Genomic DNA, 16,502 nt, shown 5'->3' with positions numbered 1-16,502 from the left:
GACAGGGGCCAAGACATTTCAAAAAAGAAATGTGGATGGGGAGGGGGCGGGTATCAGGCAATGCTTGCAATCTGAAGGATGAGGTTTGAACTGGCCCAAGGCAACGGATGCAGGGACACTTTTTGGCAGGGGAAACTGCTCAGATAAAAGGCAGTGGTGGGAGCCACAGGAATTGGAAAGACCCAGAGAACAACATGACAGGGCAGAGCAGTTAGGAGAGCCAGCCAGAAGAGGGGAGAGCAGTCGTCAGACATCCCACATCAACCATTTGTAACAATTATCACAAGTACTATATTGAAATGTCATGTTTCAAATACTAATATTTAAAATAAGGTTTTAAGATATTCTTAAAGGATTGCTGTTTTTCTATAAGAACGCCATGAGAGTTAGACAACAGTAGGAGATAAGAAATTAACAGTGGCATTGTACTCCACAAATGCGAAATGATATATCAGGATGTAAAATAATATGTAATTCATAAATTCAGCACTTTACTTTACCTCTTATAAATTAGGGAAATTTGAATGCTGCTCTTGGGCCTAATAAAAGTACCAAAGCATTTTTTTTTTTAAATTTCAAACAAATATTTGAAAAGAATTACCAGCTAATGTAATCATAAGGTAGTAAAATGAAATAAAGAGGAATTATCTAAAATTCATATTTGATATAAATACACATAAACATACATGCCTATAAAACTGTCAAAGATGAAAACAGTAAGTTTCAAAGAGTTAAATTTGGTATCATAACAAAGGAATTGTAAAACTGGCTAAAAAATAGAATTGGTGACATTTAAAAAGGAAAACAATTTAAGATGTTATGTCACGCCAATCATACTTTACACAGAAACTAGAGCCAAAAAACCTGGATTTTGGTTTTGGTTTCCGGCTTCCTGACTAGCCTGGAGACCTCAGCAAGTCAGGTGAGCTGTCAATTTCAAGTTTCCTCATCGGACCCCCAATTCAACTCTTACTGCGATTTTAAGATCTAGTGAAATACTTGTGAAATGCTTTTAAAAGTTTTAGAGAGCCACACATACATCAGTAATTTAGTCGATCCTAAATTGGAAGCTCAAAGTTTTAATGCTGGAAGAAACCTGATAGATCATCTTGTCCAAAAAATCTGAGAGAGGAAATAAAGGGCCAGAAATGCACCTACATTACACCTGTCAAGTTTATAAAAATTCAACACTATGTAATCAGGAGAGAAAGATAGCAGAGGAGGGGAGAGGGGCACAAACCCTGTGAACAATCTAATGGGTGTCACGTGTCCTGAGAATGGGCACAGAGGGGCAGACAGGGAGGTGTTTTCTTCCTGGCTCTCCATTCCTGGTGCTTCTCACAGTGACAGCAACTCAAGCTTGAACCTTACAGAAAGAACATGACCATGATTTGAAGGGTTTCCTGACAACTGAAAATGTGAATTGCACTGTCAATTTGGCCAGGCAACTGCAGATGTTAGATGCAATGACCATCTTTTTTTTTTTTTTTTTAAAGATTTTATTTATTTATTTGACAGAGAGAGATCACAGTAGACAGAGAGGCAGGCAGAGAGAGAGAGAGAGAGGGAAGCAGGCTCCCCGCTGAGCAGGGAGCCCGATGCGGGACTCGATCCCAGGACCCTGAGATCATGACCTGAGCCGAAGGCAGCAGCTTAACCCACTGAGCCACCCAGGCGCCCTGCAATGACCATCTTAAGGAAGAAGCTAAAGAATACACTGACAGCCTCAGAAAAAACTTACCAATGAGAATTCGGGGAAATTGACACAACCATCTATAAAATACACAGATGGCACAATGGAAGAACTAATGAGCTAGAATCTCTGTATTTGTTGGAAAGTCTTCCAGGAATAGAATGTTTAAGTAATTTAACTTCTAAATGTATGTATACCTTCTATGGAATGAAGTGTAAAAATTATATATATTTTAAAGGCATTTAAGGAATTTTCATTTTACAAGCTGACCTGATTCTATAGGATACATGATACTTGAGAAGGAAAACTACCATCAACAAATGGTACTGTATTAGTTCCTGTGCCCTACACAAGTCTAGTAAAATCACAGACTCCAGAAAATACACGGCGAGGAAAGTCCTGAGCTAACAGTAGTTAATGTAAACATGACCTAGTTGATTGCAAATTAAATCTGAGTCCACACCATGATGTGGCTGCTAAAAGACGGATGATACCTTAAGGCTGAGTTAACTACTACTGAAATGCCTAATAAAAAAACAGCTTGATTATATGTATAATTAGATCTTAAATTATACTTTAAGAACTTGTTCATTTCTGGCACAAACAGGTCAGGAGGGGCAGAGACCAGTAGAACAGCCTTTTCCAAACTTATTTGGCCATGAAATCTAATCTCCTCATACTCAACTCTCTCTTTCCACTTTTTCCTTTTTGTAAAGAAATAACTATTAATATCTCACCAAGTATTCCAAAGCACAGATTGGGAAGCACTATTTTAGAGTTTCCAGCAACAAGGAGGGTGAAAGATTTGGAAGCAAGTCTCAGGAAGAATGGGCGAGTAACTGAGATAGTTTGAAGAAACGCATTCAAAGAAACAGGACAGAAAGCTGAATTAGAGTGCCACACGTTTAGAAAGGGAAGGACTCTGTGGGTTGCTGCAGAGAGGAGACCTGGCCAGTTTCAATGCAGCATATTTCAGCTCAGTACAAAGAAAGGAAAAAATATAGGGATGGGCTCCCTCACAATGTGGGGAGAAGTTAGTCACTCAGTATATTCCAGATGCTATCTGGTAGGGATGTTGGAGACCACATTCCTTGAGTCTATCACTGGAACAGATTGGTGTTTCTAGGTGCTCAGGGAAAAAAATGTCCACGGTTCTACTACCGTGGGAAACGTCCCATCTGTGATATCCATCACAATATACATTAGTGTATAAAGGCACAGAGAAGTCCTGCAGCAAAGAAACCTGCGGACCTTGATTTAATTAAATGTCTTCCTAACTGACCTGACATGGGAACACTTTTGCCCTGTAGTATTACCATTTGGAAATGGCAGAAGGTTAAGGGAGAGAAAGGGGCAGAATTAGATTAGATGCCCTTTAAGGTGACTGAGAACCAGTTTGAATCTCAGGAAATTACACTTAATAACTATTAAGTTAATAATCTATTATGAATAGAAAATTTATTTTTTAGAAGGGCTGATAAGGAAGTTGGCTCTTAATGTTTCTTTTATTCTTAAAAAGGGAGTTGAAGGAAATTGGAGGGGGAGATGAACCATGAGAGACTATGGACTCTGAAAAACAATGTGAGGGTTTTGAAGGGGCGGGGGGTGGGAAGATAGGTGAGCCTGGTGGTGGGTATTATGGAGGGCACGGATTGTATGGAGCACTGGGTGTGGTGCACAAACAACGAAATCGGGTACACTGAAAAGAAATTAAAAAAAATTAAAGATTAAAAAAAGAGAAATCAGATGCATTTAAAGGAAGATTTACAAATAGAACCCAAGTTTCCAGTGAAAACCTCGTATCTAGTTTGTTCAACTCACCAACTGCTGGATTTGTCTGATTGCCATGTTTCCACGCCATCTCATAGTTTAAGGCTGCATCTGTATATGCTTGCTCCTTTTCCATAATGTACCCCATATATTCATAAGCTTTGCAGCAAGACTGAAGGAAAATGGAAGATGTATCAATAGATTAAAACTGATTTTAGGGGGTGCTTAAGGACTGTAGAGGCCAACCACATTAACTCATTTAATTGGCACATAAAACAATGTTTTTCTTTTCTTTTTTTTTTTTTTAATTAACATATAATGTATTATTTGTTTCAGGGTACAGGTCTGTGATTCATCAGTCTTAGACAATTCACAGCGCTCACCATAGTACATACCCTCCCCAGTGTCCATCACCTTGGTTAGGCAATCAAACCATCTATGGGGCTTAATACAAGATTCTGATCACGTCCAACTCCCACTGCCCCCTGAATCAGGATTTTTAAGGGAGAGCAAAGGAATGTATATTTTACACACATACATATAGTTTTTTTATTATAAATAATTTCAAGTTAAAATTAACAGAATAATGAGCACCCGGAACCTGTATCTTAAACAATTAAATCATGACTAATACTGTTTTAACCTCTACCCCCCAATACTTGTCCTTCTGTATGAGCGAATAAAAAATCCTCAGATATCGTAGCATCTCATTCATCAATATTTTAGGATCCTCCTTTAAATATAAGGATTTCCTTTAAACAGAACCACAATTTATCACACCTAAAATATAACAACTCCATGATATTACTAAATATCCAGTCATTACTCAAATTTCAAATGGTCTCAATATAATTTTGTTCTGTTTTTAGTTTGTTACGATGATGAGCCCAACAAGGCCCACACGTTGTGACCGGCTGAAATGTCTTTCAACTTTATTTGATTTAGAGGTTTCCTTTCCACCTCTCTCTCTCTGCCTCTTTCTTTGCAGTTAAATGTGGCACACAAGAGTTTTTATCCTTGAGTTTGTCACAGCCTCGATTTGGTTGCGTGCATCCTCGTGGTGCTTATGTGCTGTATTCCTATGTCACTGATACCTGAAAGTTGTCATTAGATCTAGAGGTTTAAATTTAATTTAGATCTTTGGGGAGAGAGGTGAAAGGACTGCATAGGTCAGCGCCCTGCCGGGCCACACTGGAGCCCACACTGGAGCCGGAGGCAAAAGGGAAAATGCACAACTCGGTAGGCAGGATTCTGTGATTTCTTTTAGCTGCTAATTTCTTTCCCCAAACATTTTTACAAATCAAATTGAAAAATGGCAATATTGACACTCACTTTTTGAGTATTTCTTTATAACCAAACAAAATTGGTTATTTTATTTTTCTGACTTTAATGGGAGTAAATATGTCAATAATATTTTCATTAAAATCATAACCTGCTGAAAAATACATAAAAACATGGATATGGAGGCATACATTTTCCCTTTTGTTACAGGCTTCAATACCACTCAGCACAGCACTGTCAGATGCTATTTAGGTAACGTTTGATATTTTGGTTTAAAAAATATTGCATTATTTATCATAATAATCTTTTGTTGTAACTTATAATAATCTACAATAATCTTGATAAAATGATTATTTATCTATAGTGGACTGGATATTTAAAAAATTCATACACTGAAACCTTCAGCTCCAGTGTAATGGTACTAGGAGATGGGATCTTTGTGAAAAAACTAGGTCACGAGGATGGAGCTCTCATGAGAGGGACCGGTGTCCTTATAAAAGAGGCCCCACAAAATTAGCAAGACAGGAAACGACGTGTGTTGGAGAAGATGTGGAGAAAGGGGAACCCTCTTACACTGTTAGTGGGAATGCAAGTTGGTGCAACCACTTTGGAAAAGAGTGTGGAGATTCCTTAAGAAATTAAAAATAGACCTTCCCTATGACCCTGCAATTGCACTACTGGGTATTTACCCCAAAGATACAGATGTAGGGAAAAGAAGGGCCATCTGTACCCCAATGTTCATAACAGCAATGGCCACAGTCGCCAAACTGTGGAAAGAACCAAGATGCCCTTCAATGGAAGAATGGATAAGGAAGATGTGGTCCATATACACTATGGAGTATTATGCCTCCATCAGAAAGAACGAATATCCAACTTTTGTAGCAACATGGACGGGACTGGAAGAGATTATGCTGAGTGAAATAAGTCAAGCAGAGAGAGTCAATTATCACACAGTTTCACTTATTTGTGGAGCATAACAAATAGCATGGAGGACATAGGGAGATGGAGAGGAGAAGGGAGTTGAGGGAAATTGGAAGGGGAGGTGAACCATGAGAGACTATGGACTCTGAAAAACAATCTGAGGGTTTTGAAGGAGCAGGGGGTGGGAAGTTGGGGGAGCCAGGTGGTGGGTATTATGGAGGGCACAGATTGCATGGAGCACTGGGTGTGGTGCACAAACAATGAATTCTGTGACACGGAAAAGAAATTAAACAAAAACAAAAACATTCGATGAATGCTAACAGATTAAAAAAAAAAAAAAAAAGAGGCCCCAGCCAGTTCTCTCGCCCTCTCCTTCCACCATGTGAGGATAGAACGAGAAGCTGGTGGTCTGCAACCTTGAAGAGAGTCCTCACCAGAACTGAACCAGGCTGCACCCTGATCTCAGACCTCCAGCCTTAGAAGTGGGAGAAATCCATTTCTGCTGTTTATAAGGCACCCGGTTTAGAGGACATTGTTTTAGTAGCACCAGCTGCCAAAGATCATGCCTGACACTTAAAGTGCCCTTTTAAATTCTGGACCCTAAGTGAGGGTTTGAGTTGTGTTCTTCCCCAAGGAGGTACATAATATTAGGTTTTCTTATTTTGATGTTATATCCATACACTAATTTATCAGGGATGGAAAATAGTGATAGTCTACCACTCTCTCTTCATTTATTAGTTGGAAAACATCTATCATGAGAAGAAATGTCTCCTTTTATGGTGTATTGTTACCCAGTAGTATAGTTTACACAGAAAAGGCAGGGTAAGTGCTTAATGCCTTCCCTTTATTTGCTGGCTTTAGAAATAATAGTTCACCAGCACATTTCAGTGGTGAACAATTAGGTTTCTGATTTTTTTTTTTCTTTTTTGGACCTTCGTAAACTCGTGGATTTAAACTTATTCTGTGTGTTTCAATCCACCGCGGTTACTATTCTTACTGATAGTTAACATGTTCCAACTTGGGCTAGCGTGAGTGTCTTCAAGTTGGCTCCTGAGTCCTTGACGTGACTCTAATCATCTCCGATAGCTTCCTTGCCATCTGGTATGACAAGATGGTCTGGTATCATCTTGTACATTTCTATCCCAGATCTGGATGATCTCCATCTTTTAATTATACAATTCAAGGTTTCTAAGCTCTAGTTCCTGAATCTCATGCTTCCAATATTGACATGTCTGATCAGCCAAACTGGCGCCTCTCAAGTAGCCATTGTGTTCAACCGTGCAATATACGCTGTCAGTGTTCTGGCAAACTGAAATTCTGTCTGCACAGAAACCTTAATTCCCACGTAATCTCGCTTAATCCTAGAGTAGGCATGTAAGGGTCAGTTGTCTGGCAGCTTACATTTTTTTTAATTAATGGAAGTATAGTTGACCCACAATGTCACATTAATTTTAGGTGTACAACAGAGGATTTAACAAGTCCATACCTTGTGTTATGCTCATCACAAATGTAGCTCCCACCTGCCACCATACAATGCTCCTATTGTACCACATATTCCCAATGCTGTACCTTTCGTCCCCAAGACTTACTCACCCTGTAACGGGAAGCCTGTATCTCCCATTTCTCTTACCCATTTTGCCCATCCTACTCCTGAGCCCTCTGGCAACCATTAGTTTGTTCTTTGAATTTATGAGTCTGGTTTTTTTTTCATTTGTTTAGATTACACATATAAGTGGGATCATACGGTGTCTTTCTCTGTCTGACTTATTTCACTTAGCTTAATAGCCTCTAGGTTCATCCATGTTGTCACAAATGGCAAGGACTCGTTCTGTTTTATGGCTGAATAATATGCCATTGTATATATATGTGCCATATCTTCTTTACTCATTCATCTATCAATGTACACTTGGGTCACTCTTTTTTTCTGAAGATTTATTTATTTGAGAGCACAAGAGAGACAGGGTTGGGGAGATAACATGAATAGAGAAGGGACATAGGGTCTAGAGGGAGGGGGAGAGGGGCAGAGAGAGCTAGAGAGAAGCAAACTCCCTGCTAAACATGGAACCTGACATGGGGCTTGATCCTATGACCCTAAGATTATGACCTAGGCAAAATCAAGAGCTGGATGGTTAACTGACTCAGTCACCCAGGTGCCCTTCATTTGGGTTGCTTCTATAATCTCAGCTATCTTAAATAATGCTGCAATAAACATGGGAATGCACATGTCTTTTTGCATTAGTACTTTCATTTTCTTTGGTTAAATACCCACTAGTGGAATTAGTGGATCACATGGTATTTCTGCTTTTAATTTTGGGGGGGAATGTCCATACTGTTTTCCATAGTTACTGCTTCAATACATATTCCTACAAACAGTGCACGAGTTTCCTTCTACATACTTGCCAACACTTGTTATTTTCGATTCTAGCCATTGTGACAAGTATAAAGTAATTTTCATTGTGGTTTTGATTTGCATTTCCCTGATGGTTAGTAATGTTGAGCATCATGTCTACTGACCACCTGTAGGTCTTCCTTAGAAAAATGTCTATTGAAGTCCTCTGCCCATTTTTGAATTGGATTATTTGTGGGGTTTTTTTGGTGTTGAGTTGTACAATTTCTTTATACCTTTGGATAGTAACCTCTTATGAAATATATCATTGAAAATATCTTCTCCCATGTATAAGTTGCCTTTTTGTTTTGTTGATGGTCTCCTTCTCTGTGCATGAGCTTTTTATTTTGGTATAATCCCAACAGTTTATTTTTGTTTTGTTTTCCTTGCATGAAGTTTAGATTTTTCAAAACCTATTCATAAGAATCTGTTTTTCAAGGACAATTTTACTTAAAATCAGATGTATCAACTATAAATTGAAAAATGGCTTGATATTTTGTGGTTTTAAAAATCCCTAAGAAAGTAACTTAATAGGATTAGATGATCATAACTCTTTAAAAAACAAAAGATCTGCTTTGTACTTTAATTTGCTGAGAATAAAAGATTTACTATGATTAAAATTTTGAAGTAATTGCTATGAATCTGAAAGATAAATATCCTCAAGTTTCTAAGTTGAGTACAAGTATTTCTCAACAATACTAACAAATTCTTAACTTAAAAAATGATGCCCTACTCCCTGCTCAGTGGGAGGCCTGCTTCCCCCCCTCTCTCTGCTTGCCTCTCTGCCTACTTGTGATATCTTGATCTCTCTCTGTCAAATAAATAAATAAAATTTAAAAAAAAAAAGGCCCTAAGACCTTTTTTTGTGACTATACACCAAAATGCACTGTTACTAAAAGGCCTTGGATTTCTACAGACTTGAAGATTTTCAATTTCATACCTAAAGATAAGGACTTTTTAATAAACAAATTAAATGCCAAAAAGACTTTTACCCACAAAATATATTATGCATAGTGGATTCTAATAATGTGAAAACAACATGCAGCTGCAGGAAATTCATCTAGAGTATTTCTTAATAGGAGGGACAGACGTCCGCAATTAACGTTCTTCTGCAATTTTCATTAGATCTGGGATGAGTTGGATAATCACAGGCAAATGCTTGACATTCCATAAACACTTTCCGTAAGTGGGGCATACCACAGCTGAAACTTGAAAAGGCATAAATCTCTCTCTCTATTTTCAAGAGCAAATGGCTTCTTTCTTCTTTTAATGTTTATTTCCTGATTATGGTAAGAATAAACATTCAATTTTCAAAAAACACACAAGAACTCTTAAAAATGGACCATCATTTGGTCCCCCCTTTAATGACCCATTACATTAAAGGTCAACAGTTATTTTTCCCTCTGCAGTCACCTACCCTATTATGACGCAGGCACCGTTTGAGCAGCTCTTCTGCCATGTCGTATTTTGCTGATTGAATATAAATATCAGCAAGCAGCAGCCAACTCTTCTCAAAGTCCTCAGCATCAATAGGATTCCAGTTCATTTTCGCAATCCGCTTCAGCTGGTTTCTGGCTCGTGGAGTCTGTTTCAAGATCATATAAGCTGTTGCCATTCCCAGAAGTGCTGGAATATGATCCTTCTGTAAGAACACAAAACTTCAGACCCCCGATCCACAAACAAAGATGTCCTATTTTTTTTTTAAATATTTTATTTATTTGACAGAGAGTTAGAGAGAGAGCACAAGTAAGCAGAGCGTCAGTGAGAGGGGGAGAGAGAGAAGCAGTCTCTCTGCTGAGCAGGGAGCCTGATGTGGGGCTCGATCCCAGGACCCTGGAATCATGACCAGAGCTGAAGGCAGCTTAACCAACTGAGCCACCTGGGCGCCCCAAAGATGTCCTATGTTTAAAAGGAAACACAGCAAGTAGCAAGGGCTCTGCAGTATGAACGTTGGTCTGTGGACTCCGTATCTGGCTCCGCATAGATAACTGTGGTATGGTCATACGTTAATCCACCAAGTAACCTCAAGCTGACCATGTGGCCAAGATAATCCAATAAATACGTAGATGCCATAACCACACGATACAGACAATTAGGGCAACTTGATCTTTAATGGGACTGACTAGCTCTTTAATGGTTTTATATAGAAACAAAAAAACCAAAATTCTATTTCAATATAATCCTAACTGAACATTTGCATTTCAGATTCAGCATTTTGGCTCCCTAGTTCTTTTACTTTAAAACAAGAATGACATTGATATACCTACTAATGACATTCCTGACCTACATGAACTTCTGCTTACTTATCTATGCTGACTTCTTATCAATACTGACTTCTACTGCTCCTTTTCCCTTTCTTCTTGTATTATTCAAAAGCCTTTTCACCCAGTAAAGTCTGACCAATGGAATGTTATAAACAAGGCATACAATTAATTAATCACTTTGAAATGTATAGTATGTATAGTGTGAGAAATAAACTCATGCCTTAAAATACTCTTTTAGACCTAGAGTCTGCAGCTTCTTTATTTTTTTTTTTAAAGATTTTATTTATTTATTTGACAGAGAAAGATCACAAGTAGGCAGAGAGATAGAGAGAGGAGGAAGCAGGCTCCCCGCTGAGCAGAGAGCCCGATACGGGACTCGATCCCAGGACCCTGAGATCATGACCTGAGCCGAAGGCAGCGGCTTAACCCATTGAGCCACCCAGGCGCCCCGAGTCTGCAGCTTCTTGATAGTGTCTGTAAAACACAATGTTCTTTTAGAGAGAGTTCAATGTCAGAAAATGTCACTCTGTGAAACCAACAAACTAATAAGAATTGGTATAAAGTGGAAGCTACTGGTGATCTATCCAGGAAACCAACTTACCTGAGCAATATGTGTATAACCCTGACAAAGCGAGGGTGGCTTTTTACATTTCAGCAGAGGGATTATGATGTTTTTATAAAGAGAAAGATTTCAGGTTAAGATACAAATAAAGGATGAAAAACTGTGATACAGAAATTATAATACTGAGACTATAGTAAAGGTGCACTGTAAGATAGCAAGTCTGGTAACCAGTAAGAAACACTGCAAAAGGAGAACAGAGTGATTGGTTCATTGTCTAACACCGACCGTGGCTGGAAGTGAGAAATAGCCCTGGAATTGAGGAGGACAATTCCTTAGAGCTTGAAGAAAATAATTTTTCAGAGCATAAAACTTCTTTGGTTGTAATTCTACGTCTACCAACAAACTTCCAATACGTAATCAGGAATGGCAAAAAAGTTTGAGTGCCAAATCCATCCAACTGGTAGTAGGTTTTGGAGACATGAGGGATAGATCATCAATGATTGGGCACCGCCGACCCTTGCCTCCTCTTGTGGAAAGGAAAGAAAGTAGAGACCTGCTCTGAATTTGTTGACCAGGTCCCAGGACATTCCAAGCCAAGAGGGGGCCTGTAAAAATGTCCAGATCTAGTGACATGCTAAAAATATCTCACACTATACATTTTAAAATAAGCTCTCTGATTTTAAATCACACACATTGAGTTAGATTAGAATTAATTAGTTCCTCACAGCTTGATCACTAGTAAATGAACTCAAGAATAGTTTCAAAAGTATAAACCTGAGTTCCAAGCCCTGCATGAGACCCACATGTTTTTTTGGTGCAGACATCCTAAGGTGTTCAGCTGGCTTTTTTCTGTCTTTCTCAGTCACTCTGAGCTGCAGCGAGTTTAGACCACTGAGGACAATAAGGCCATGTTATACAATGCCTGTTATACAACAATGGTTCAAGGTGACGGGATGAAAGCAGGTGGAAACCCTTTGCACGGGTTTAACTAATCTTGTACTGCTTCCTCCCCTGACTTCCTGTCATGTAACTCTTTTCAGTCTGAACACCACATAGTGTCATGAATATACAGGATGCTTCCCTGCCTCCTTGGCTTTGCTCATATTTTCCCCCTGCCTCCAGAATGTATCTTCTCTGCCTCTGCCTGTGAAAATGCAATTTATCATAGTTCTTCTTAAATCAAAAAACTTGTCCACAAAAAGGCCTTCCCCACTCTCCTAATATTAGAGCTTGATGAAAATAATTTTCATTATTTTATTTTCCTACAGCACTTTTACCTGCAGCTCTAGAACAGAATGTAATGGATTTGGGTTTGTATGCAGTCAGTATGCTTTACTTCATTTTCCCTGGACTGTGATAAACTTGACGGAAGAGACTGTCTTGGTTTATCTTCGCAATTCCCACTGTCCTTAGCATCCACTGGCTGCTTAATGAATATTCATTATATTTAATACATTTAGCTTATGAGTTAAAAGGGAAAAAATGCAAGATAAAACTCACTGTTTCTGAAACTTCAGTTCATGCATCAGTCTTTGGCTGGTGCGGTCAGTAGACAGACTTGAGGATAGCGTATTACTAATCACATATGTACGAATGGCAAAAATAATGCAGTCTCACCAACACAAAAAAATGGTATTTGGGCGCCTGAGTGGCTCAGTGGGTTAAGCCGCTGCCTTCGGCTCAGGTCATGATCTCAGAGTCCTGGGATCGAGTCCCGCATCGGGCTCTCTGCTCAGCAGAGAGCCTGCTTCCCTCTCTCTCTCTGCCTGCCTCTCCATCTACTTGTGATTTCTCTCTGTCAAATAAATAAATAAAATCTTTAAAAAAAAAAATGGTATTTCTAGGAAACAGCCTCAGTGTTACTCAGGGCTTTTGGTATTCTCTCAAACCCTGCACTTTAAACTCTCTCTCCTACTTCGGGTCTCAGTTTGTCAGCCACTGTCATCCCTGTGGCCACCACCTGAGAGCATTACTTCAGGGCAACAGAAAGCCCTGCTCTAGGATGTCGCTGCTGCAGGAGCAACCCTACTGTTTAGTTCCAAGGTGGCTTACAGTGGTCATAAAACGCCATCCAGGATACGTGTTTCCAAACGGAAACAGGAGCTACAGGTCCCCCAAAGCTTTCCCGGGTCCTAGGAGGAAGCAAGAAGGGGCTCTGCAGGGAGTTTTCAGTAGCTTACTGTTACTGCCGTGAACACTGAACCACGAGGAAACACAGTAAAGTTCTGCAAACCCTCTGAGAGACACACACTATGAGTTTTCAGGGGCGTACAACACTGATGAGTGGAAGAACACGAAATCCAGAGAGTACGCTTAGAACTAGTTATCCCCCACTGCACACGGAGTGGGCATCTAGAGTCCCTTCCTTAATACCAAGCACTTGAAGAAATACAGCATCTTGGGCGCCTGCGTGGCTCAGTTGGTTGAGCAACTGCCTTCGGCTCAGGTCACGGTCCCGGAGTCCCGGGATCGAGTCCTGCATCGGGCTCCCAGCTCCATGGAGTCTGCTTCTCCCTCTGACCTTCTCGCCTCTCATGTTCTCTCTCACTGTCTCTCTCTCAAATAAATAAATAAATAAATCTTAAAAAAAAAAAAAAAAGAAATACAGCATCTTGTGAGGGAAGGAAAAACAGAGTGCCCAGAGAGTGAGAAGGTGGATCTGAGTGAGCTGGAAAGAGAAGAAAGCCTTTCCTCTAATTGTTATTATTGTTATTACTATTATAACTGCAGGGGGTTATTTCAGTGTTGCTAAAAAACACCACCATTATTCCCATGCCTGAATTATAAGCTGTCAGTACTGATCCCATGTAGCCTTAGAGCTGGAAACATTTCAAGTTTGGCGAAGTGAAAAGGTGAGCTATCAAGGCACCCAGGTGTTTATTTTCACTTAGTCACTTAAGTGAAACAACACAGAAATTCTCCAGACAATAAGGCCATTCCTTTGAGAATTAACTTATGCCCATTTGAAGAATTGCCTTTCTCTACAATTTACCATTCTAATAGAGAAAACATATCAACCACATGTCAAAACAGCAACAACATAGTATCTTCTAGAAATGAAGGTACATTATGTGGAATTATGCCAAGCTATAGAGGCAATTTTTACTTGGAATTCGGTCATTCTTCAGAGAATACATAGCTAACCGAAATACATATTTCTATACTGTCAAGGAAAGAGAATATAAAGCTGAAAAACGAAATCTACTGACCTCAGATGTTGCTATTTCGGTGAAGGTATTCAAGGCTTGCTCAACGTTAGACTTCTGTTTGGTAGCGACCAGGCAATAGTTTTCCATGATGCGAAGCTGGACGTGACCCTGAATGGTCTGAGGTTTTAGTTCTTTTAGGAGTTTTTCTGCTGTTCTCACTGCTAACTGCACAGACTCTTGCTTCTCAGTTGAATTACTGTGTACAATTAAAAATAAATCTCTTATGTCTATTACTCATGAAATAAAATTCCCTGAGATTAGAATGGGCCCTAGGGCACACTGGTTTCTTTTCTGTCGCTAATTTGAAGTAATCCTTTTGCAGAATGTCACTCATTCTCTTCTGATACAAAGTGAACCAAAGTTATAATGCATTACATTTAAACAAAATGAGTATACCTTTAATAAAGCACTATTAAACATTTATCCACTTTAGACTGAAGAAAAAAACTGGACAGTATCTACATGGATAAGTGTGTTCATTTCTGCTAATATGAAATAAGAATTTAGGATAAGTGGAATCATATAATTATCAAGTGGTAGATCTACTCAGGAAATGGAAGGAAAGAAAGGAGGGAGTAAAAAGTGACTGAGCTTGCTGAAGCACCTACTATGTGCCAAGCACTGCAGTATTTTTAGCTCCCTATTCGACTCTCAGAAAAGCAGCTTCATATCTGGGGCGCCTGGGTGGCTCAGGTGGTTAGGTTAGGCATCTGCCTTCAGCTCAGGTCTTGATCCCACTGAGATCCTCCACTCCTCACGCAGCAGGGAGCCCGCTTCTCCCTCTGCCCCTTCCCCCACCCTGCTCGTGCTTGTGTTCTCTCAAATAAATAGCATCTTAAAAAAAAAAAGAAAGAAAGAAAGAAAGAAACTACATACCTATGAAAAGGTTGTAAATTTCAAGAACAATAAAAATTTGAATATGTAGTATCAATTATTTTTTTAAACCAATTAATAAAAGGAAACTATATTCTCAAAGCCCAATCACTAAAGCCATTGGTCTTTTCCTCAGGCTTTAGCCTTTATCTTCTCTAGAACATTTCGCATCTTTAGCTACCTGCTTCAGAGTTCCCCTCCTTTGCCTTCTGTAACATTGCATAGTGCTGGGTCTCTTCCTACTACAATGATTGCCCGTTTCTGGCCTCCCTTCCCCTTCAATCCCCTTAAATGTCAGCCTGCCCAAACTTCAGTTCTCAAACTTCTGTCCCTGCATTCTATTTGCAAAGGGGCCACTCACTGGGTTCCAACGACCTACTCTGAGCATCTGTCTCCCAGACCTGTATCTGCAGCTATGACCTCCCTCTTGTTTTGTTCTTGTTTTGTATTTTCAACTATTCGCTAGAGATTTCCAGGAAGATAGTCTGCAGTTGCACAACAGTACAGTACCTTAGCCTTTCTAACACAAACGTAAACAAATGGTCTCTATAATCCACGGCTTCAAATCTGTCATTAAAACCTCTCAGCTGTCTGGTTCTAATTTTTTCTCAGTCCCCTGTTCACCATCCCTCAACTGCTTTGCACTGCTTGGGTTTCTATGAATTCTTATAACACTTAATATCCATTTCACCCATTTCTGTTTTGTCAGAGACTGGTTTCAGATACTGTCTGGCCTCCCACGTAAATCAGATGCTCCTGAAGGCAGAAACTTCCTTACACACCTCATACATTTACATCTTTACACACTCCCTAACATGCTTTGCCCAATTCTGGGAACAGCAACAAACATGGGATGACAGCAGTGACAGCAATTACTCACAGTGCACTACAGGGGCTCCAGGAGGGGGTTTGCGGCCACAGAGAACTCAGTCCACGTGTTGCCCCGCCCTGTACTACTATATTAGACAGGTTAACTCTGAGCATAGTTCATAACATTGTTGCAGGGAGAAAATAAGACAATGCATACCAAGTATGAAGCACAGGGTATGGCACAGAACTACCATTTGCAAAGGGGTTACTACTATTTTGAGGACAGCTTTGCTAACGTAATCACATTCTACAATTCATCCTGTTCTCAACAGAGTAACTAGGGGAGCATCTTTGTAACATGCTTATTCTGATTTCGGAAACCTCCTAAAAGCATGTCCTGCTTGTTTCAGAGAACAGCTCTTCTAGTTATGATTTTTTCATCTGACCTTTCATTAGCGCTGTCCTAGAATTGAGCCCTCTTTTACAAGGTATCCTTGTCTGTCCCGAATAAATGTTTTCAGAAAAGGGATAATTTGTCAAACGGTAACTCACCCCAGGTCTGCATCTAGATTTTCAAATACTTCGCCTCCAACAGTTTCATTATCTGGATTCAGACAGATTTCTATCATGTTATAGAGGGCATTTTGGCCCCAGTCACTGTCTTTCCGAGCTTTATTAAAATGTCGAAGAGCATCATTTGGTTCTCCAGTATACCTTGTTAGGAGTTTAAAAA

At 39.6% G+C, this 16,502-nt stretch overlaps 1 protein-coding gene across 1 annotated transcript in view; it reads right to left on the bottom strand.

Annotated features, from left to right (window-relative positions):
• The window catches only part of TTC21B (tetratricopeptide repeat domain 21B), a 77,779-nt gene that overhangs the window by 2,922 nt on the left and 58,355 nt on the right, over window positions 1-16,502 (bottom strand). Inside the window, exons 24-27 of the mRNA XM_059167131.1 lie at window positions 16,322-16,483; window positions 14,087-14,282; window positions 9,469-9,693; window positions 3,515-3,635 (exon numbers count right to left, since the gene is read on the bottom strand). Of these exons, the coding sequence (XP_059023114.1) occupies window positions 3,515-3,635; window positions 9,469-9,693; window positions 14,087-14,282; window positions 16,322-16,483 (704 nt within the window). The remainder of the gene's footprint in view (window positions 1-3,514; window positions 3,636-9,468; window positions 9,694-14,086; window positions 14,283-16,321; window positions 16,484-16,502) is intronic.

Source organism: Mustela lutreola, chromosome 3, assembly GCF_030435805.1.
Source record: "Mustela lutreola isolate mMusLut2 chromosome 3, mMusLut2.pri, whole genome shotgun sequence".
NCBI classification, from domain to species: domain Eukaryota; kingdom Metazoa; phylum Chordata; class Mammalia; order Carnivora; family Mustelidae; genus Mustela; species Mustela lutreola.
The sequence above is the reverse complement of the archived record's forward strand: the minus strand, read 5'-3'. Positions and strand labels throughout refer to the sequence as shown.